General features: G+C 49.2%; 1 protein-coding gene and 1 long non-coding RNA gene across 8 annotated transcripts in view; one reads left to right on the top strand and one right to left on the bottom strand.

Annotated features, from left to right (window-relative positions):
- FBXW8 (F-box and WD repeat domain containing 8) overlaps positions 1-17,077 on the top strand; it is a 111,219-nt gene extending 94,142 nt beyond the window's left edge. For 3 of the 6 annotated variants that reach the window (XM_036353294.1, XM_036353295.1, XM_036353297.1), the window contains 3 exons: positions 11,951-12,124; positions 14,115-14,225; positions 14,753-17,077. In XM_036353294.1, the coding sequence (XP_036209187.1) occupies positions 11,951-12,124; positions 14,115-14,225; positions 14,753-14,897 (430 nt within the window). In that variant the 3' untranslated portion in view covers positions 14,898-17,077. Of the gene's footprint in view, positions 1-11,912; positions 12,125-14,114; positions 14,226-14,752 lie in introns of those variants that run through there. The other 3 variants (XR_004974760.1, XM_036353296.1, XM_036353298.1) reach the window with 3 other exon arrangements.
- LOC118678137 lies at positions 8,730-20,778 on the bottom strand. 2 transcript variants are annotated; one of them, XR_004974763.1, is made up of 5 exons: positions 20,167-20,778; positions 14,083-14,249; positions 13,544-13,621; positions 11,572-11,647; positions 8,730-10,732 (listed from the first exon to the last, which is right to left on the bottom strand). It is a non-coding gene; the product is annotated as an uncharacterized LOC118678137 (long non-coding RNA). The 2 variants fall into 2 exon arrangements; XR_004974762.1 differs by lacking the exon at positions 20,167-20,778 and adding an exon at positions 14,665-14,802.
- Between the last annotated feature and the right edge of the window lie 491 nt (positions 20,779-21,269).

A 21,269-nucleotide genomic window follows, 5' to 3' on the forward strand; every position in this document is an offset into this window, starting at 1 on the left:
GCTGCAGCGTCCAGGCGGGAGGGTGGGGCTTGTCGGTGAGGTTTACAGCGTGGCCATGTAGGCGGCCGCCACAGCTGGACTCCTGGAAACCTGCTTTCCGCCTGCCTTAGCCCAGTCAGCTCTAGAGGACGGGCCCGCCAGGCTGTCGGGACCACTGTCGGCTCCACCCCGATGCCAGGTAGTCCGAGTGGCACACACTCAGTGTATACAGCGTGTCCCAAAAATGTACACACACTTTGAATGATTATAAAGTCAGTGTTTATTAGCATACTGTTCATTTTCAAAATTTAAAGGAATCCAGGAATGAGTAATTTTTTTGTCAATGCCTGTTTTCAAACTGATGACCGTTCTGGTCCAGGCACTGCTGATAACACGAAGCAATGGAATCACAAACATCAAGAATCATTTCGTTAGGTAGTTGTGTGCCTTTAATTCATCAACTGCTACTGTAAACTTTATCTTTTATGTATCCCCATAAAAAAAAAGTCTAGTGCACTTTAGGATAAATTTTCTTCGTTCAAATCAGTTAAAAAGCAGTGAAAATTAAGTGAGTTATCAGTTAAAGTGTATATACACACACACTCCAGAGTTAAGCAAAGCTGACTTAACTCCGGAGCAGGCTGCCTGCTCATGCGACCATTGCCAGGGAGGAGCTACTGCTCAGCGTGCAGAGTTCGTGGCCATCTTGCAATCCAGACTTGATCACATTAAGCCCATTTTATTAGTAAACCAATGTTATTTTTTAAACCCTCTGTCTCCGTGGATGAAAAGAACAGACTAATGACTTGGAGTTGGGGAGGGGGCCATCCGAAGTGGCCTCAGTCAGGGCAGCCCTACCTCTGTGTGCCAGCTGTTTGACCAGAGTATGTCCGAGTCCCACCATCGTACGGAGGATTATTCCTGTGAGTCAGAGTAGCAGGGTAAGCGATATGAATTTGAAACACAGGGGTTAAACATTGTACATCTGGAAAAAGGAAGGAATAAGGAACCTAAACTTCTAAATGTAGTACAGGGAAATATCGTGAGGTTTTTTCCCCTCAAAGGCTTAACAGCTATGAGTAGGAGCTCATCAGAGAGGCACACCCATGCTTGTACAGCTTGTTTTATTTCAAAAGTAGGAGTAAGGGGTCACATACTATGAAAAGAACTACATCCTAGACTGTTACTTAATGGCTAATGCAATTTTTAAAAACCTGGACCCTCCTTTTTCTTAACTTAAAAAACGGAATTTCCAGTGCATTCTCTTAGTACTTTATAAATAACTTGAGAATGACATGGGCTCTAAAGATGCATAAAACTGTCCCAGATTAAGACAAAAATAATTTTTCATTAAAATAAGGAAATCAGCCGAAACCGGTTTGGCTCAGTGGATAGAGTGTCAGCCTGTGGACTGAAAGGTCCCAGGTTTGATTCTGGTCAAGGGCATGTACCTGGGTTGCGGGCACATCCCCAGTAGGAGATGTGCAGGAGGCAGCTGATCGATGTTTCTCTCTCATCTATGTTTCTCTCTATCCCTCTCCCTTCCTCTCTGTAAAAAATCAATAAAATATATTTAAAAAAATAAATAAGGAAATCAGCTTGAGTTAGTTTGCAAACAGGTGGAATTTGCAAGGAGTTTCTTTTTTTGGTGAGAGGTGGGGGTTGCGGATGTTAGACCTTTTAATATTGTCCCACAGATCACGGAAGCTCTGTTCACTTCTTTCCCAGCTCCACTTCTTCAGGTCACATGGTATCTATTGTGTAACTTCAGGTTCACTAGCTCTTACTCTGTCATCTCCATTCTGCTGATGAGCTCATCGGTGACTTTTATTTCAGATTTTGTATTTTTGAATTCCAAAATTTCCGTTCATTTCTTTTTCATAGTTTCTATTTCTCTGTTCCAAATGTCAGTCTTTCTTACCTTTTTACCTTTTTAAAAAAAAAATATTTTATTGATTTTTTACAGAGAGGAAGGGAGAGGGATAGAGAGTTAGAAATATCGATGGGAGAGAAACATCGATCAGCTGCCTCCCGCACTCCTCCTACTGGGGATGTGCCCGCAACCAAGGTACATGCCCTTGACCGGAATTGAACCCGGGACCCTTCAGTCTGCAGGCCAACACTCTATCCACTGAGCCAAACCAGTCAGGGCACCTTTTTACCTTTTTTAAAATACATGTTTTTATTGATTTTTTAGAGAAAGAGGAAGGGAGAGGGATAGAGAGAAAATCATTGATTGGCTGCCTCCTGCACACCCTTTACTAGGGATCGAACCCGTGACCTCTTTGGTTCATGGTTGATGCTCGACCACTGAGCAACACCAGCAGGGCACCATTTTACTTTTACCTCATGGAATATAGTTACAATAGCTGCTTTAAAGTTATTAATGATTCCCCAAATCTGGGTTGTTTTAGGGTTGACATCTGTTAGTTGTTTTTCCCTTTGAGAATGGGTCACATTTTTCTGGGGTTTTTTGGGGGGCGGTGGGTATGTCAGGTAATTTTGGTTTGCATCCTGGACATTTTGAATGTTAGGTCCTGCCCACTTTGGATCCTGTTATATAATCCTCTGGCGACTGTTGAGATTTTTTTTACTGATTTAAAGGCAGGCCGTCACCCTGGTTGGTGCAGACTGAAGGTGCTGTCTTGCCTTTGGTGGGTGGTGATTGCAGTGTCTGTTCAATTTCCAAAGCCTCTGCCGTGCCCCTCTAGCTGTGGGCCCATGTGCCACGCGGGTTAGTCTGAGATGGCAGCAGGGCAGAATAGTGGAGTCCTCAGGGCCTCTGCTGTGCTGCTTTGGGGCTGTCTGCACAGCTCAGAGAGGAGCCTGGGGTTGCTGGGGGTCATTCAGAGATGGGCTCCCTTCTCCAGGTCCCCTCTTCATCCCTGTGCTTGCCAGCCTCCAGGGCTCCTTTCTCTGGGCCTGTGATCAGTAGTTGGGTTTCTCTCTGTTTTACCTGCCTTCACTGCTGCCACCATGCAGTTCTATGACATTATTTGTTCCGCACGGGCCCCCTTTCCTGGTTCTTCAGAGTGAAGTTTCTTTTAGCGTTTAAGCTCCTGCAGCACCACACGGCTCTGCACTGGCGCTCATCCCCAGCGCGAGGCTGGGAGAGAAAAGGGAAAATGGGAAACCTTTTCCCCACCGTCTCTCCCTAACTCCCCAGAGTCCTCGGGAACTTGCTTTTTGTGTTTTGTGCAGGGGTTGTGGTTGCAGTCAGCAGAGGTCAGAGCCGTGTTGGGCTCACTGCATCTGGGCCAGCATCAGAACTCTCTCTCTTCAACGATTTAATTAAATGCTGTGTTCAGCAGTAGAGGCTTTGGTAAAGGAGGCCCCTTCCTATCCTGTGGCCCTCAGTCTTCTCCTCTGTGATCTGCTCCTTCTTTCCCAGTCAACTCTGGGTCTAGAATGGAGAAGCTTATCAGTGCTCTGCCGGGAAGAATCAGACAAGAGTTGGGGGTAAGGGCATATGTTAGGTTGTTAGTGAGTTGCCAAGGCAGCATTCACTGAACCAACAAATCCCACTGCTTCTTCTCCATAATCTTAAGATTATTTTTTAAAATACATTTGTATTGATTTCAGAGGGGAGGGGAGAGGGAGAGAGAGAGAGAGAGAGAGAGAGAGAGAGAGAGAGAGAGAAAATCATCAATGATGAGAGAGAACCATCAGCTGCCTCCTGCACACTCTACACTGAGGATTGAGCCCGCAACCTAGGCATGTGCCCTTGACCGGAATCGAACCTGGGACCCTTCAGTCCGCAGGCTGATGCTCTATCCACTGAGCCAAGCCAGCTGGGGCATCTCAAGATTATTTTTAGCAGCTTTATTGAGAGAAAATTTCATACCTACAGTTCATCAATTTAAATTGTGCAATTCAATGTAAAGTTCACAAGGTTATACAACCATCACCAAGTTAATTCTAGAACATTTTCATTACTTCACATAAACCTCGTACCCATTAGTAGTCACTCTTCATCTCCACCCTGTCCCTCCAGGTGTAGGCAGCCACTACCTACTTTCTGTCTCTGTGGATCTGTTTTGAACACCTCACATATAACATAAATGGAATCATATAACATGTGACCTTTTGTGACTGTCTTCTTCCACTTGGCATGTTTATAAGATAAACTTGCAGCATGAGTCACTACCCCTTCCTTTTTACAGCCAAATACTATTTCATTGTATGAATATACCACATTTATTCATTTGTCAGTTAATGGGCATTTGTGTTTTGGGGTTTTTTTTTTACTATTATGTATGCTGTGGTTACCATTCAAGTACAAATTTTGTGTAGATATATGTTTTCTGTTCTCTTGGATATATACTTATGAATGGAATTGCTGGCTTATTTGGTAACTCTGTGCTTAACAACTTGAGGAATTGCCAGACTGTCTGAGTGGCTGTTCAAATTTCTCCACCTCCTCAACAATATGTGCCATTGTCTCTGATGGCAGCTGTTCTGATGGGTGAAGTGGTATCTCATTGTGGTTTTTAAAATTTTTTATTAAAGTTATTGGGGTGACCTTGGTTAATAAGATTATATAAGTTTCAAGTGTACAGTTCTATAATACATCATCTGTATATTGCATTATGCATTCACCACCCAAAGTCAAGTCTCTTTCAGTCATGAAAAGCGAAATAAGTCAGACGGAGAAAGTCAAGAACCATTGGTTTTAGTTTTCATCCTCCTGGTTGCTAATGACATTGAGCACCCTTTGATGGGCGTTTGGCCTCTCTGAATAGATGTGTACTCAGATCGTTGGCCCATTTTTTTAGATTGGGTTCTCTTTTTACTTACTGAGTTGTAAGAGCTCTTTATGTATTCCAGATACCCTCCCTTCTCAGATAGAATTTGTAAATATGTCCTCCCATTCTGTGGGTTGTCTTTTTATTCTCTTGTCTCTTGATGGTGTCCTTCGAAGCACACAGGTTTTCATTTTGATGAAGTTCAGGTCATCTCTTTTTTCGTTGTTACTTGTGCTGTTGGTATTATATTGAAGAAGTCATTTACTAGCCCAGAGTCACAAAGATTTACTACTGTTTTTTCTTCAAAGAATTTTTGTACTTTTGGCTCTTAGAGTGAGGTCACAATGCATTTGGAGTTAATTTTTGTATATGGTGTGAGGTGGGAGTCCAACCTCATTCTTTTGCATGTGGATAACTAATTGTCCAGCATCGTGTGTTGAGAGGACTATTCCTTCCCCATTGAATTGTCTTGGCACCATTGTTGAAAATCAATTGACCATAAAATAGAGGGGTTATTCGAGGTATACTCATCTGATTAAAATTTAAAAAGAAATTAAAGTAAATGGAATGTTTCCACGTTTCCAATTTGGGGTCCTGTGCCCTATTATTTTGGTGTTTCCTACATCATTGTGTCTAGAGGTGAAACCATGGGCTGGCTTGTGAGGGGCCGCAGAATGTATGGCCACGCAGAGCTCTCTCCTGTTGACCTGGCTGAGGAAACAGGCCCAGGAAGGTGTAGTGATTAGTCCCAGGGGCCTATTGCTCTTTGTGGGCAAGATACGGAGAACTGGAGACTTCAGAGACGCAGCTTTAAAGTAGAGAGCTCTCAGCATAGCCTCTTTGGATCAAACTGGGCTGTTTTTCTAGTTGCTGTTTCAAGTGAATCACTTACTAAAGGCCATCACCAGTATTATCTAGATAAAGCTATTGATTTTGGCATATAAAGGTTATATTTAAAATCCTCTTTAATAGCCCAGGTTAAATGAAACAAAACAGAATCATGTAATGATTTTTTTAAAATACTAGTTTTCTTTATTAATTTGGTCATTTTTTTAAGCCTATATTTTAATGCCTCTTGCTTGTTCCCTTTATTTTCTGGATAGAAATATAGCTGAAGGGCAGGTCCTTCTTAATGAAACTGCCGAGCTGAGCCGGAATAGGCTTCACCTTTGCCATCTAGTGCAGCTTGCTTTATTATTACATGGGATTATTTAATCCAAAGCAATGGGAAGCCAGCCCTGAGTTGTGACCCCCAATTAAAGAGTCTCAGCGCTCACTGCTTGCCCTGACAAATACAAAGTTGCGGTGTGCTCTGGCCCTGCTGCCTGCTGTTAGAGCGAGAGTGGGGCGTGCATGTTGTATCTGCTCCATCTGCAAGTGTTGTAATAAGTTATTCAAAGCTCTTAGCACAGGACCAACCCGAGCGTGCCTCCCTCTCCGTTCCAGCACGTTTTCCTGCCCATCAGATGGATGCTCCTCTGTTGGAGGCTTTGGAAGGTTCTGGTGTCTTTTGTTTTAATTGGCGGACTAGAGCCGACTCCTATGGTGCGATTTTCATTAGAGAGGGACTGGAGAGAGGGAGTGCTGGAACAGCCCTCCAAATCCAACCATGAATATTAAACATAATACAATTACAGCTTTCGGACCAATTATTTTTCTTTTCAGCGGGCAAAGTTGATGAAATACATGCTAGATAGGGACTCAGTACCTACCATTGGCTTCTTGTTGTCCCTGGAATCAGCCGTCTTGGCATATACTTGTGCCCGTTTGCTGTGCTACCTGTTCCCAGTGCCGAGTATTTGATTTGAGAGCTGAGGACACGGGCTTTGCCAAGGTGTGCTGCGTTCGGGTTGGTGCCGCGCACCGTCAGCTGTTCGAGGCAGACACCGGACCCTGCATGTGCAGCTGAGCGGCTGTGTGGACCTCGCACGCTGTGGTGCGTGCTGTTTCTATCTGGCGACAAGAGGCCAGAGTGATGCTCTCCAAGATGTCATGTAAATGCTTTTCCTTTTCCCTGTGGGGAGAAGTGAAGTCTGTTTTGGCCCACTTTTGTCTCCTTGGTGATACAAAATACGCAAGTGCTGTATCTTTTGGTATATTTGTTTGTTTTGTTTGGAGCCATCCGTGCTGGTATCTAAATACAATAGGAAAACAGATGGCAAACTTTGAACTTCTGGACCAAATTCGTGTTTGCCTTTGTCTCCTTAACAGCCAAACTGTAAATTACAGAGCATAAATATTCAACAGAGGGGCTCTTTATGAAAATCACCACAGCAAAGTAGGCCCTTATTAACCAGATATGTGCTAAAAAGTGTTTGGGCTAAATGTTTGCTTTCCCGTCCCTTACAGGTCCCCATTAGCAAGCCGTTAGGCTGTGGTTGCTACAGGCCAAGCTCCTAGGGTGCTGACACCTTCCTGCCCTTTTTCACCACCAGGGCCTTGATGGTGCCTCTAAGAGCTGGAGGGGAGACCGTCGTTTCCCAGCACATTTCAAGTTCTCCTGCATCCCTGCAGGCCCAGCTCCCTACTGGGAAGTGGGGGATTGAACGGCTGCTGGAGTAACAGGGGTCGCCATTAATATGTGTCACCCAGTTAGTTGCATGTCCTAGCCAGGAAGAATTCATGCACCTCCTCTGTGCTCTGAGGCAACATCTATATTTGAAGCAGAGTAGGTATACACATGGGAGGGTGAGGGATGTGTACAGTTTAGAGTAACGAATGCCTGTCACGCCCCACTCAGCTTAAACAGCGTGGCTGTACCTCATGGTGCCCGTTCCAGTCACAAATGAGTTCTTGTTTCTTAAAACAATATGGCAGTGTCCTGAAGAAAAAAGTAAAAGCCGCCTTTCCCCCCTTATTCTTAGCTGCCACTCTTCCCCCAGGTAACTGCTACCAATTTGAATATGTCCTTCCAGGATTTTCTTTAAATTTTTTCAATTTTACTTAAACAGGTAACCTGTACATTCAGACTTGATTAAAGAGCACAGAGGCACCCGGCCAGCATGGCTCGATGGTTGAGCGTCAACCTATGAACCAAGAGGTCACGTTTTGATTCCTGGTCAGGGCACATGCCCAGGTTGTGGGCTCGATCCCCAGTGTGGGGCGTGAGGAGGCAGCTGATCAGTGATTTTCTCTCGTCATTGATGTTTCTATCTCTCCCTCTCCCTTCCTCTCTGAAATGAATAGAAATATACATTTTTTTAAAGCACAGAGGCATTAATAGGAAGCATCGGTCTTCTGGGAACAGTGAGCCTGTTCTCAGGAGCGACTGCACGTGCCCAGCATATACCCTCCGCCTGTCACACGCAGGCCGCGGTTGGGCATAGAGCCGTGTTTTGGTGACAGCTGCCTGTCAGTGTTCCTAGCTCTGTCTCACTCTCCAGTGGCTGCACAGGCTCCACTGTCCGGATGCACCGTGATGGCTTTAGCTCACTCTCCATCGAGGGAGCGAGTTGTGCCATCCAACTGCATGAGGACTTAAATGTTGTTTCTAGTTTTTCCCGTCGCTCTAATGTCATTCCTTAGTAGGGAATGCCTTTTTTCCTTAGGTTGCTTTTAAGACCTCTTTTAGACTTTTGCATATTCCCACTTTATGATATGATACTCGTAGGTGGCATTTCTGTTTGTTTTGATTACGGCTCATGAAGTATGAGTATGCATCACTGTCATTGATTCGGGAAACATATTGGCCATTAACTACTTGATTATTGCTTCTTTGCCCCACACACAGTTTTTTCCTTCTGGAACCTCTTTCCAACACATGCTGAACCGTTCCTTCTATTCTTCCTGTCTCTTAACCCCTCATTCACATTGTTCACCTGTTTAATTTCTGTTCTGCATTCTAGGTAATTTTTCAGATGTATCCTCTAATTCATAAACTCTTCCAGCCTGTTAATTCCAGGGACTATATTTTCATTTGTAGAAGGTTACTTTGGCATTTTTATAAAGCAGGAATCTCAATACTCCCACCCCCGCCCCCCCTGGGTGGGCCTGTGTCCAGGTAAGATCCAGACCCATTGGCTCCTGAGATTGGCACCTGCCAGCAGCCTCACCCACCACACGTGCACACAGGAGCCTGGCACTGCAGCTCCAGCTCTCCAGGCTGGTTCTCAGCTCGAGCCCTGGGGAAGTCGCTGGTTTTGTGAGCTCAGTAGTGCATTTAAAAGGATATCCAGCAGTATTAAGGGATTTTCAATGAGTGGGTCAACACGTTGCTGAAACAGAAGCCCCATCTTCTGCTACTAAAAACAGTGCTGTGGCCAGTGGCCTTGTATGCATTTGGACACGTGCGATATATCCTGAATTCTTAGAGGCAGAACTGCCAGGTCAGTAGTGTGTTTTTTATTTTGTTGGATATTACCAAGTCACTCCCCAGAGGGATTTATGCTCACATCAGCCACACATAAGTACCTGCCTCCAGGTCTCACAGCACGGAGGGGCTCAGAGCGTTCTGCCAAACTTTATCTTTGCTGGGTGATAGGGGACAAGTGGTGTATTGCATTAGTTTTACTTCCTAATTTCTCTCATCGCCAGTGAACTAGAACATGTCACACATGTTTAAAAACCATTAGTATTTCCTTTTCTGTGAATGGTTTTCTTTTCTCTCCTGTTACTTTTGGGTTGTCAATCTTTACTATCAATTTGAAGGCATTTGCCAGCCCTCTCTGTTACCAACCGTTTCCCCACTTGATCATTTTGACTTATGATTTTCTCCCCCATGTGAGAAAACCTTAAATACTTTATATACAGTTATCAATATTTTTCTGTTTGACTTCCAGGTTTTTTATATTTAGAAAGGCCTTTCCTATTCTGACTATTTAGAGTTTAATTATGCTGACTCTTGAGCCTTCTATAATTTATTTCGGTATAATGTATATGGTATAAAGTTATAGGGTATTTTGCCTTTAATTGCTATTATAAGTGGGGCCTTACATTTTTAAAGCTAGTGGTTATTGGTACATAAGATACAGCTGTTGATTTTGACATTAATTTGCATTTGATTCTCACCTCATTTTTACTCGATTACTGGATTCCCACCTTATTTTCTTTTATTTAATTATATCCATTTTTTAAAAACAATGTGACATATTAGTGGTAAAAGTATAGATCACTATTTTTTAAAGACTTTTTATTAGGAATAAATATATTTCATCAGATTTCGTTTCAGCATCCATGGGAGTGACCATGTGTTTTTTCTCGTTTGTTACAACAGTAGGTGAATTGTGCTCACAGGAGCTGGGTGGATTCTGTTAGTTAATATTTCATTCAGGTCTTAGCCTTGGTGCCGATCGATTGCTGCCTTCCCGCGTGCTCTCCTGGTCGGTTTCTTGGAAGAGCGTGCTGGCTCTATGGAGGTCTGGAAGCTTCCTCTGCTCCTGCGGGCAGTGCCGCAGCCGGGGGCTCCTCCCAGGCAGGCCAGGTGCTCTGTGCGGGACAGCTGCCCCAGTGTACTCTTTGTTACTTCTGTTGGGACTGTCTGCCCCCAGGGGTCTTTCTTGGAAAGTCATGCATTCATCTGTATCTTCAGATTTGGAGATTTAAACAAAAAGAAGACCTGAACAGATTATAATGACCAAAGAAACCAAATTAAAAAATTAGGTCCATGTAGGTTTTCTGGGTTTTTTCCAGGCAGGTTTTACTGAACATTTAGTGAATTGTACCCTTCATCAGTCTAAAGTACTCTCATCTCATCTCTGTGCTCTGAAATCCCTTTTCTGGTGTGAAAATTGCTACCTCTTCCTTGCACCTGCACACATGGCATGTGTGTGTAGCACATATTGAATTTTGCTTTGTGACCCGTTTGAACTCTTCTAGGTGGGTTTGCTCTGTGTGTATCTACTGCCCGGCAGACACGTTCGGTCTTAAGCCGGCTGTCCGCTTATGCTACGCTCAGTGTTTGTTCTGTGCGTCACTGCGTGGTCTGTGTGTTGGCTCCTCACAGTCCTCCGGGATTTTGCTGCAGCACTTTCTTTCCGAATAGCTACAGGTTGCTCACTCTGAGTCCTTTTCTGTTAAAAGAAAAAACAAAAGCCTTTTAATTTTGCCTTCAAGTTTGGTAGGTAAGCTAGGTATAGAATTTTCGGTTCAAAAGAATAGACTTGTGTGTGCATTCCCATAACCAAGAGTGTAGGACATGCCAGGCCATCCCTCTCACCACAGTTCTGTGTCAAACACATGCTTTGGTCACGCTGGCCACACCAGCGTTCTGTTCGCCCAGCGCCCCCACTAGGTGAGGTACAGCATGGGGTCTCTTGTACACACATTTTGTCTCATTCAGTGCGAGCTCTTGTGGCTGATTTCAGAAGCTAAGTATGTTGGGGTTTCTATGGATAAGAGATTTCTGTCTCTATATAATTTATCCTGACGTGGAAGGTCACATACTTGTATAAAAAGTAGTTTCTTTAAGAATTCAGATGACTGGCCGGTGTGGCTCAGTTGGCTGAGCGTTGTCCTGTACACTGAAAGGTGGTGGGTTCAATTCCTGGTTGAAGCGAGTACGGGAGGCAACTGATCCATGTTTCTCTCTCTCTCTCTAAAATCAATAAAAAGCATATCCTCAGGTGAGGAGCAGGGAGGAATGCAGATGATGACAAGGCAAGTGACTCTTCCCAGACTTTAGACAAGAGTGTGTGGGCACCGGGCAGTCACGTCTCACGGTTCTGTTACACTTGCTCAACTGTAGGTGTTCCCTTCCCACATTTCAGCAAGATGGTGGTGGACAGAGTTGAGTAAAATGTTATTTTTCCTCAACCAAGTAAGGGTTTGGGTGGCAGACAAGCGTAACTGATTTGCCCTTAACAGACTATTATACCACAAGCAAAGTTTCTGTGCTGAGAGTTAAACTTACCCTTAGGGCAGCCGATGCCCATGTGGAGGCAGAGTTCACCTTCCTCTGTGGACGGGCACCCAGGGCAGGCATCTCCCTGTTGAGCAGATAGAATGAGTGACAGGCACCTACTGGGTGGGTCCTGAGTCTCTCTTGTTCTGGGTGCTCTTAAATCCTCCCAGCTAAGCAGTTGTGGGCTCTTCACTCGTTCATGCCTTGTGTCTGGGCCTCCTCTGTGTGACGGTATACCACGTTTTCTAGCATGTTTAGATCTCTGCAACCACAGGGGTTTTATGGTCTCTGTCTTCATAGGGCTGTTGTGCCTAGACCCCAGCACAACCCAGGATTGTTTGTCATTTCAGGCTTTCACTCTAACCTCTGCTCATCTTGGGCCTTCCAGGGTGAGGATCCATGACCTCCGCACCAACAAGATCGCCCTGTCGCTCTCTGCACACCAGCTTGGCGTCTCTGCTGTGCAGATGGACGACTGGAAAGTTGTCAGTGGAGGCGAGGAGGGCCTGGTCTCCGTGTGGGACTATCGTATGAACCAGAAGCTGTGGGAGGTGCATTCCAGGTAAGGCTGCTTCTCGGCACCTCTAGTGCTAACAGTAATGACGACACTACTTCAACCTCTGAGCCAGGCGTTGTGCTCAGTGCCATCTGGGGCTTACAGTCCTCACCGTAACCCTGAGAGCCAGCTGCTGTGATCTCCATTTTCAGGTGAGGAAACTCCGGCTGAGGAATGGAGCCGGTCACGGTCAGTAGAGAGGCATTTCCTCTCTCCCATTGTGAAAACTGCCTAATTCATTCCCACCTCCCTCCACGCGGAGTCTCAGCGGCAGGATGTGATGTCCTGCCCATTCCTAGGACTTCCTTCCATGGTGTAGAAGGGCACTTAGGACTGGATGGGCTCAGGCTTGAACTAGGAGGAATGTGCAGTCTCAACCTTTAACTCGAATATTCAGTTAAATAGGCACAGGCCGAAGGCTTCACAGGTGTAGGTATGTTTACATGAGTGGAGCCTAACTGGTTAAACACTTTACAGCAAGCATGTCAAACTCACGCCAGTGGGCCGCATGCCTCGTTTATTTGGCCTGTGTTAGCCTTTGAGTTTGACATGCTTGCTCACCCCCATCCACTCTGCTTCTGAGGCAGGTGGGAGGAAAGGCCACAGCCTGCAATTGTGAGCTGAGCTTTGTTCTTCCTCTAGTGCAAATCATGATAAACTAGGCCCACGGGAAGGCAGCACCGTCTTCATTCTAAGTACAAGGAGGGCCAGGTTGAAAGAAGAATGTGGTTTCTTCCTTGGAAGGCAGTGCTAGCGAGTGCCTCGGCAGCTTTTATAGACTAGAGCCCTGGGTGACTTGCAGGGCCCGCAGCATACCAGGCAAGCCCTCCCATAGGCCCTTTTCTGACTTCTGTGGTGATGCACTGAGTTGCCACCAGGTGGTGCCAAGAGGCAACTAACACTCCCACCCACTGGAATCCCTTTTAAGAGTCTAGAACTGACTCCACCTGGCCCTAGCAGTGCCGAAGCTGCATGCCCTCAGGTGAGCCGTGCTGGTGAAGCCAGGTCTTCCCAGCACTGTGGTGCTGACTCATCTGTAAATGCACATCCAGTTCGACCACCAGTTAGTGGCCTGTCCCTCACCAGGTCACTGTTAGCTGATGCCTCACTGCAGTCGCCTACCACTGCTGCTGTGATGCTCTTCTGAGCTCTGTCCAGCTGGCGCTCGGGCAGGTGCCTGTCTCCTTGAGTCCTGCTCACACCCGTCCTTTCTCTCCATTCCTCCTGCCTCCCTGGGCTCAGACGCCCTTTATGCACGAGAGAATCCCCCTCTCCTGTGCCCTCTGAGCGGGCCTGTCAGCCGTGGTCTCCTCCCCTGAGTGCTGGAGCCTGGGCCCATCTGTGTGCCTGTACCATCTCCTGCTCGAGGAACCTGTAACCCAGCTTCTGCCTCACCCCCCCCCCCCCCCACCAGGTATGTCTTACCTTGACTAGGCGGGCATCTCTGATGGCAGGTCTCCGCTTGCACTGGACATTTTTCACCCTGGGTGTCCTGGCTCAGTGCTGTGACCATAGTAGCAATGAAAAGGTTTTAGAATGAACAAAACTTTGTACATAGATTTCAAGCCATTTCATTCCAAGATTTTCTGAATGTGCGTTTACAACCCAGACTACCTGTGTCACGTGGAGCCCCCTGACTAGGACTACAGGCCTTTTATGGTTCTGTGCCTGCAGATGGACCTGGCTCAGAGCTGGAGTGACTTGTCCCACGCCAGCCAGCCTGGGTGTTCTCGCCTGCGTGCTGCTGAGTTTGTCCTTTACGTCCCAAACACGCCCCGTTGTTGGGGCGTTCAGACTTGTTTACAGAGTGGGCCTGGCTCTAACTGTGGGAACGAAGACGAGACATCGCCCGGGGGGTGTCCTCTGTCAAAGAAACACCTGTTTAGAGGGTCCTAGGGCCCTGTAGTTCTCAGCTTCCAGGCTGGCAGCACATGCAGGACGTGCTCAGTTTCTAGTGAACTTACCTTCAGCAAAGTGCTCTCCCCTTGTGTTCCAGACACCCCGTCCGCCACCTGGCCTTCACCAGCCACAGCCTCATCACGGCCAACGTGCCCTACGACCGGGTGGTGCGCAATGCCGACCTGGACAACTTCGCCACACACAGGAGGTCAGTGGGCTCTGCTGCTGTGGTCTGGACGTGCAGAAAAGACAGTTATGTTTGATCTTAGAATAGGACCCCCATGTCACACTACTCCCTACGGGATGTACCTCAGGCACAGGCAGCTAGAGATGCAATAGGGTGAGTGATATTAGCAAATAGTGTGCTACGTGCCGTGTTAAGTGTTTTCCCCACAATATCTCACTGCTTCTGCAGGATGGCTGCATGGGTGGGGACACAGAGAGGCCAAGACAAAGGGCTTAGGGTCCTGCAGTGGTTAGAGTCCTAGTCACGGCTTCTGAGTTAAGGCCCCCTGCGGGTCTGCTGGGTGACTCAGCTGCCACACAAGGGAGACCCCTCCCTCCTCACTCCATGCATGAGGCCCGGGTGCTTCTTGGCCTGGTCTGAGCAGCCTGTGAGGCCGGGGGCCTCTCCTTGTGGCACTGACCCGTTCACCTCTGGTCCTGGGATCCTGTGTCCGCTCACTGTGGGCCCAGAGAGCAGATCTGCAGGGCGCCCTCTCTGTGCTCCTCTAGGCACCGGGGGCTGGTCCATGCCTACGAGTTCGCCATGGACCGGCTGGCCTTGCAGAGTGCTCTTCCTGCCTGCCGCTCGTCCTGCGACACCACGGCGGGTAACAGCTATGACCTCGCGCTCGCCTTCCCCTACGACAGTACTTAGGGGACAGTGAGAAATGGAAAGAACAACAGGACCTCTGCTCCGGGTTTCAAAGGTTTGGGGGAAGGAAGCAACCCCGGGTACTTGCGTGACGCACCTTCCCGAACTGCCTGCGCTTTCCCTCTGTCCGTTTTCCTCCCGCGACGGCACAGCTGGGGCTTGTCAGGCTTTTCCCCCTCACTGGTCCCTCTCTCCTGGCTTTGAGAACCACACACTGATGACTCACATGTATATGCCTTCCCCACATCCTCCTCCTCCTCCAGCCAGCCCGCCCGCCTCGGGGGGACACCCCAGCGGGTTCCCGTCTCTCCTGGACACTGCAGCTCCACTAAGGCCCGGGCTTATCACTGTGAACAAGGCTCTCTGGGCCCTGCTCCCACCTGCCCCCGGTGGCTGTGCCTGGATGAGATCGGGTGTTCACGCAGGCGGGCTTCTCCGACACCATGGCACCAGTGCACACCTGGGTTAGCAGTATTTTTCCACAGAGCTTTTATAATTATATATTTATACCATTATTCCACTAATGACTATTTTGCTTCTTATTGCGTCTACATGTGATACAAAGCAGATATTTTCTACATAATCACTGAATAAACAGCCATCCTCCAAGTGGGATGGACGGTGATTCTACACGGGAGGAACCGTCATGTCAAACCACTAAAATAAAGCCAAGGCGAGAGAACTGTTCCGTTTGATAAACAGCTTCCACTTGCAAAGGATTAAGTGGCAAACCATTGCCTTACCCTTGGTTTACAGTGTTGGCAGCAGCCACCTGCTAGACCTTCAAAATGTCACAGTAATACGGACAGAACTAAGAGAAGCAAGACCCATATTCCAGTGAGTTAGCAACAGATCACAGCAGCCAAAACACTGAAACACGAGGATGTACTTGGTGTAATATACAAGTTGACCCAATAGATACATAAGGAATTTTGTACCTCTCCAAATACCCACAGACCATGCACAGATCGATACCAGACGGCCTTCCTCAGCGACCCTGAATCCTAATGCCATAACACTGAAGACCAACAGAAAGCTAAATAACAAAAACACCTGCCAATTCCAGACACTCTGACTTGGTTTTGAAAAAAGAAATCAAAACGGACCTGAGACCAGGAAAGCACACTGTCCAGCCAGGAGAGGCCCCCCGCACGCTTAGCCCAGCAGGGTGGCCACGGCAGTGGAGCTCGCACTACCAGCGTGTCAAATGGCCCAGCCCTGCGGGCCGTCACTCAGTCCCAGCACCTTTGATCGTGAAGGTTCCGATTACTTAAGATCGACATTAAAACCCCATGTCCAGCAGGAGGCCAGGGGAGCCGTGACTAGGAGCTGTCCCCTCTCCGCCCAGCCTGCCCTCCTGGAGGCGCACTGTCGGGATGCCACGGCTCTGCCTCTTTCAGCCCCACGGCTTCGGGAGTGAAGTGGCTGCAGTTAGTAAAGGAGGGGTTTCCTCACTGTCACTCGGGTTCCGACCCCGTTTCTGGAAGCTGTTCCTCTCAGTCTTAATGCCACTGGGTAACATTTTTCCTTTGAAGAAACAGTTCTGCCCAGTCTGATCTCCCAGTTCATTCTTCCATACTAGCTTTGCAGCAATTTTACATAATTGAACAGTTTAAAGAAATCAGACCCAGACAATTACACCAAAATTAAAAATAGTTTTAAACTATTGCTATCCACTGCAACAGCTGGTCCAGTGTAAAATACAAGCACCCCGTATCTAACTTACCTCCCACTCCTGAGAACTGAGTTTTGCAAAGAAGAGATTGTCACCCAAACCGTCATCTCCAGGCACACCCACCTCAGTGTTTTCCGCTGTAAACCTGACATCCCGGAGACACGGCCGGGTGGGGAAAGGGCCGGAGTCTCTTTATAAGCCACCATTGGCCCAGCAGCAGAGAAAGGCTTGGCCATGTCCACCCCTCTGCCCACCCCTCGGGCTGTTCCTCCCCATGGGCTCCTTTCAGAGAGCTGCTCCCACGTTCTGAGCTGGTTGCAGATCTCACCTCTGCTTCCCAAGCTCTTCCCCGCTGTCGCCCTGCAGACAGAAGGGACTTGGATGTGCTGCGGGGGGCCAACGGCCAGACCCCAGGCTCTTGTGTCCTGTCTCAAAACGTTGTATGACTTTTGCTTTCTACTTCATTACTATGTTTGTGTTGGTTCTAATATTAAATTTCTAAAATGTTTTTATTGCTCAGTTGATTTGCCACCCCCGGCATGGCGCACAGTGACAGTCCCCTGGCGACCACTCCCCCCAGCCCCAACGTCTCACCGTGCTGGGTGGCCTGGCTCTGCCGCCCATGATCGAGTCATTATCTCAGAACCACCAATACAGGGTTCTGAGCCCAGGTGCCAGGGAACCCACAAAACTACCAGTGAAATTGTGCACCGGGCACATCTCTGCCACTAGAGGGTGCATCTCTGCCACTAGAGGGTGCTGCTTCAGTGCTGCTGGTGCCCGGACAGTAGTTCATGGTTGGAAGACCCCTGGCTCACTGGGTCTCAGCTATTCGGAGGAAATATCTTTCTGACAGGGAAAGCGACAACCCCAAGATGAAGTCTTCCTCCCCACCCCCACCCGGAGGCTCGTGCTTCCTGCTCTGCAGTTGAATGGCAGACCCTGGCCCTGCGACTCTCTCTGTCCATCGTTACAGAGAAACAGCTTCCCCAGAGCTGGTGGCCGCCAGTACAGCCGGGCCATGACAGCAGCTCAGGCCAGAGCTGCCGCCGCCTCCTCCTCCTCCTCCCTGACTTGGGGCCTTTGCTCTGGGCAGCAGCTGTGGCAGCCCAGAGCTTACAGAGCTGGCTGCCCGGGCACCGTGCTGTGAGCCTCACAGACCTGCCCGCCTCACCCCCTCGGCCAGGCCAGATGGTCACCTGGCGGCAGTGCAGGGCCTGCGGCGACTTGGACGGGCCGCCTCCACTGTGCGGTGGCAGACTCCCTCTGGCTGCGCTGCCGCGGGTGCCATGTGGCGCCGGCTCGCTTTCAGCCTCCGGTGTCGAGCGAGGGCTTCCAGCAGCAGGCTTCCGATGGCCCGGCACCAGGGCTTCTCTTTCCCTAGGGAGGTGCCCCACCCGGAACTGAGCTGTCCTGCCACAGCTTCTCTTCCTCCCACTGCTGGGACAGACGCTGCCCTCACTGCTCTAAGGTGGGGGTGGCTGCAAACTGCTGCTCAGCACATCCCGAGACCTTACTGCTGCCCCTGAACTACGTGGGTGCAGACCAGATCTAGTCTGTGCCCACAAGGTCACCAGCGGGTCAGAGGGCCCGGCAGCCATGGGTGCTGCCATCAGTTTTCCCTTGGGGCCCAGCTCACGCACCCATCAGGGACCCCTGCTGGCATGCTCACAATTCCTAGAGACAAAGGCGACCCTAATGCCCTGGGAAGTGTGCTTAAAACCCTGGCCCCTCCCACTCCGTTCCCCAAGGCCTCCCCAAGGTCACTGTGGGACGACAGCTTGCAAAGCAGGTGTTTGCAGAACCCTTGCCAACGCGACTTGTATTTTTAACTCTGCAGCAGCCTGTGTAAACCGCCGTGCATTCACAGCACAGCGCAGCCTCCCTGCCGTGCAGCGAGGAGGGACAGGTTCAGCTCTGTGACAGGATCGGGTCATACGGGACCCGGCTCCCATTAGCGAAGCACAGAGAGAACTTTCCGGTCCCTTGGACCATAAGATAATGGAATTGTTTTAAAGTCCAGCAATAACTCGTTCCCTGAGAGGGTGCTCGGCCAAACTTTGAAGCTGCTGTAACCTTACTCCGTTTCCTTATCCATAATTCATGTCTATCGTGGCTGCGAAATGTCTCCCCCAGGCCTCTCCTATTAGATTTCCATTACACAGCCCTTTTGTAACCCTACCAAACTGCTGTTGTGTCAGATTGCCGTATTCGTCCAAAAGCCGAGCTCTGGTAACTCTTCCCCCTTGGCGGTGTGGCAGTGTAGGATGAGATCCCACTTTCCACCTGAGTCCTGGGTAAGTGGCCTCACCCGCCACCTGGGCACCGACCCTGCCCATCTCTCCCTCTGTAGCCTGAGGCCCTCAAAGCCCTGACAGCAGCTTTCTTCAAATATTTGGCTTTGCATTGATTTCTGCCTACTTCCTCTTAGTCACTGCAGTTCCTGATAGGAGGGCTAACCAGTGCATCTACTTGACTTATCACCTGCCTGTGTTAGAATCAGTTTCAGAACAAACGTCACCTGCTGCGATGAGGTGGTCCGGCCAGGAGGCTGCTGCACTCGCTCTGGGTCTGCAGCCAGCTGGCCCCTCCTGGGCACACCCGCTTGTCCCTCAGGTAAGAGGAGCCATTTCCAGGCCACTGCGCCTGGCCCCTGCCCACTTCACACTGCCAGGTGGCACCTCGATACCTGTGCCAAGAGCAGCAACCCTCACCTTGTTCATCAAAGGCCAGCAGCCCCACTAGACGGTGAAGTAGCCTACCCTTTTGGGAGGTTTGTACCAACTAAGTCAGCCCTGGTCACCCCCGCAACCAACCAAATGGGCAAAGGCCCAGGCTCACAGACAGCACCCGGCGGCCAGGCGGGAATGCCGGGTGGGCTGGGCAGCACAGGCTCACAGACAGCACCCATCAGCTTCCTTCTGAGCAGCATGGCCTGGGCTCCTGGTGAGTAAGTCTCACTCTAATGAGCCGTTTAAGGTGAGCAGTGGCCCGAAGCTTCAGACATCAAGCCTGTCCCTGTGTTGTCTGCAAGTGAAGGCGTTTGATGCCTGCCCACATCCCAAACTCCAGCTCAGGACTTGGGGCCGGTGGAAGATGCATTATTTATAAAAACACTACATTAATGAGCTGCCTTTGTTGAGAACGAAACGGAAGCAAACTGGGAGCGTCCAGCAGATCCAGGCCTGCTGTAGCCCTGCCGCTCTGACCCCGGGGTTCCTCTCACTGGGCATGAGGAGGGTACCACGCCTCCACACGGCTGCAGGGTGCACTGGAGGCGCTTCCTGGGCCAGATCCCCCACACCAGGCTGTCCAGTGACCCCAGAACCCTTCTGTCGGCCAGAAAACCCAAGGGTGTGAGCAAAATACCCCCAGCAGCAAGGGAAGCAGGAGGAGGCCCCATCCCGGCCCCACCCCGGGAAACAGCCTGTCTTCCTAGTTCTTATTGGTCTTTCCCATCAGATGTGCCCCTGGAGGGCAGGAAGCAGAGGCCTTCGCCCTGACCTTCCGCTCTAGATGCCTAAATGTTTGTTGAATTACGTGCTAGTCTAGGATGCAGAGCTCTGGGCAGGACTTCAGACTGTCCTCATCACTTACCCTGAGGTTGGGCGGCAGCCTGACCATCCACCTGCAGCACGGGGTGTGGGGGCCGCAGTCCGCGCACGAGACCGTGGTGGCGGGTCCCAGGCCGGCGTCCTCAGGCACAGCTGGGCTCCGAGGCCCGGCCCCATCCCGCCAAGCACTTTCTGACAGCAGGATGCAGGCAGGAGCCTCAGTCAGCCGCATCTGCCACCCTCGGACTCCTGCCGTCCACACTGCCCTGCTTCTCTCCAACTCACCTTGCTGCTCTGTTCTGGTTTTTAAATTTAACTTCATCCCAGATAGCACATCTGCCTCTGTGTGCCGGAGGCAGATAGGGGTTAAGGTGAGGCCTGGGAAGGGAGAGGTGGGGCCAGACAAGCACAGGTTAGAGACCCACGTGCACCCGGCTGTCCCTTTCCCAGTCTGAACCCCAGTGCGTGGCTGTGAGAGAAGTCCTGTAACGCACTTATGTCAAAACCATGTCAAAACTATGAATTGAAAATTCAAGAATGCAGCCCAGCCGTGGTGGCTCAGTGGTTGAGTGTCACCTATGACTTACAGTGATGGCGAACCTATGACGCGTGTCAGAGGTGACACGCGAACTCATTTTTTTTGGTTGATTTTTCTTTGTTAGATGGCATTTAAATATATAAAATAAATATCAAAAATATAAGTGTTTGTTTTACTATGGTTGCAAAGATCAAAAAATTTCTATATGTGACACGGCACCGGAGTTAAGTTAGGGTTTTTCAAAATGCTGACACGCCGAGCTCAAAAGGTTCGCTATCACTGAACTAGGAGGTCACAGTTTGGTTCCAGGTCAGGGCATATACCCAGGTTGCAGGCTTGATCCCCGATCATGCAGGAGGCAGCCCATCAATGGTTCTCTCATCATTGATGTTTCTATCTCTCCTCCCTTCCTCTCTGAAATCAATAAAGACATTTTTTTAAAAAATTAGAGAATGCAAGTAACAGCTGTTGCCAGTTTGCAGGAGAACTTTAAGGTGGAAACGGTGCCGCCCAGCGTCTCCTTAATGTGATGCCGGGAGGACGCCTGGAGTGCAAACAGCGACAGCTCCCACCACCCGGTGCTGTGCCCAGGGCGTCAGTACTGCTGG

This window comes from Myotis myotis, unplaced genomic scaffold (assembly GCF_014108235.1).
Source record: "Myotis myotis isolate mMyoMyo1 unplaced genomic scaffold, mMyoMyo1.p scaffold_m19_p_20, whole genome shotgun sequence".
NCBI lineage: Eukaryota > Metazoa > Chordata > Mammalia > Chiroptera > Vespertilionidae > Myotis > Myotis myotis.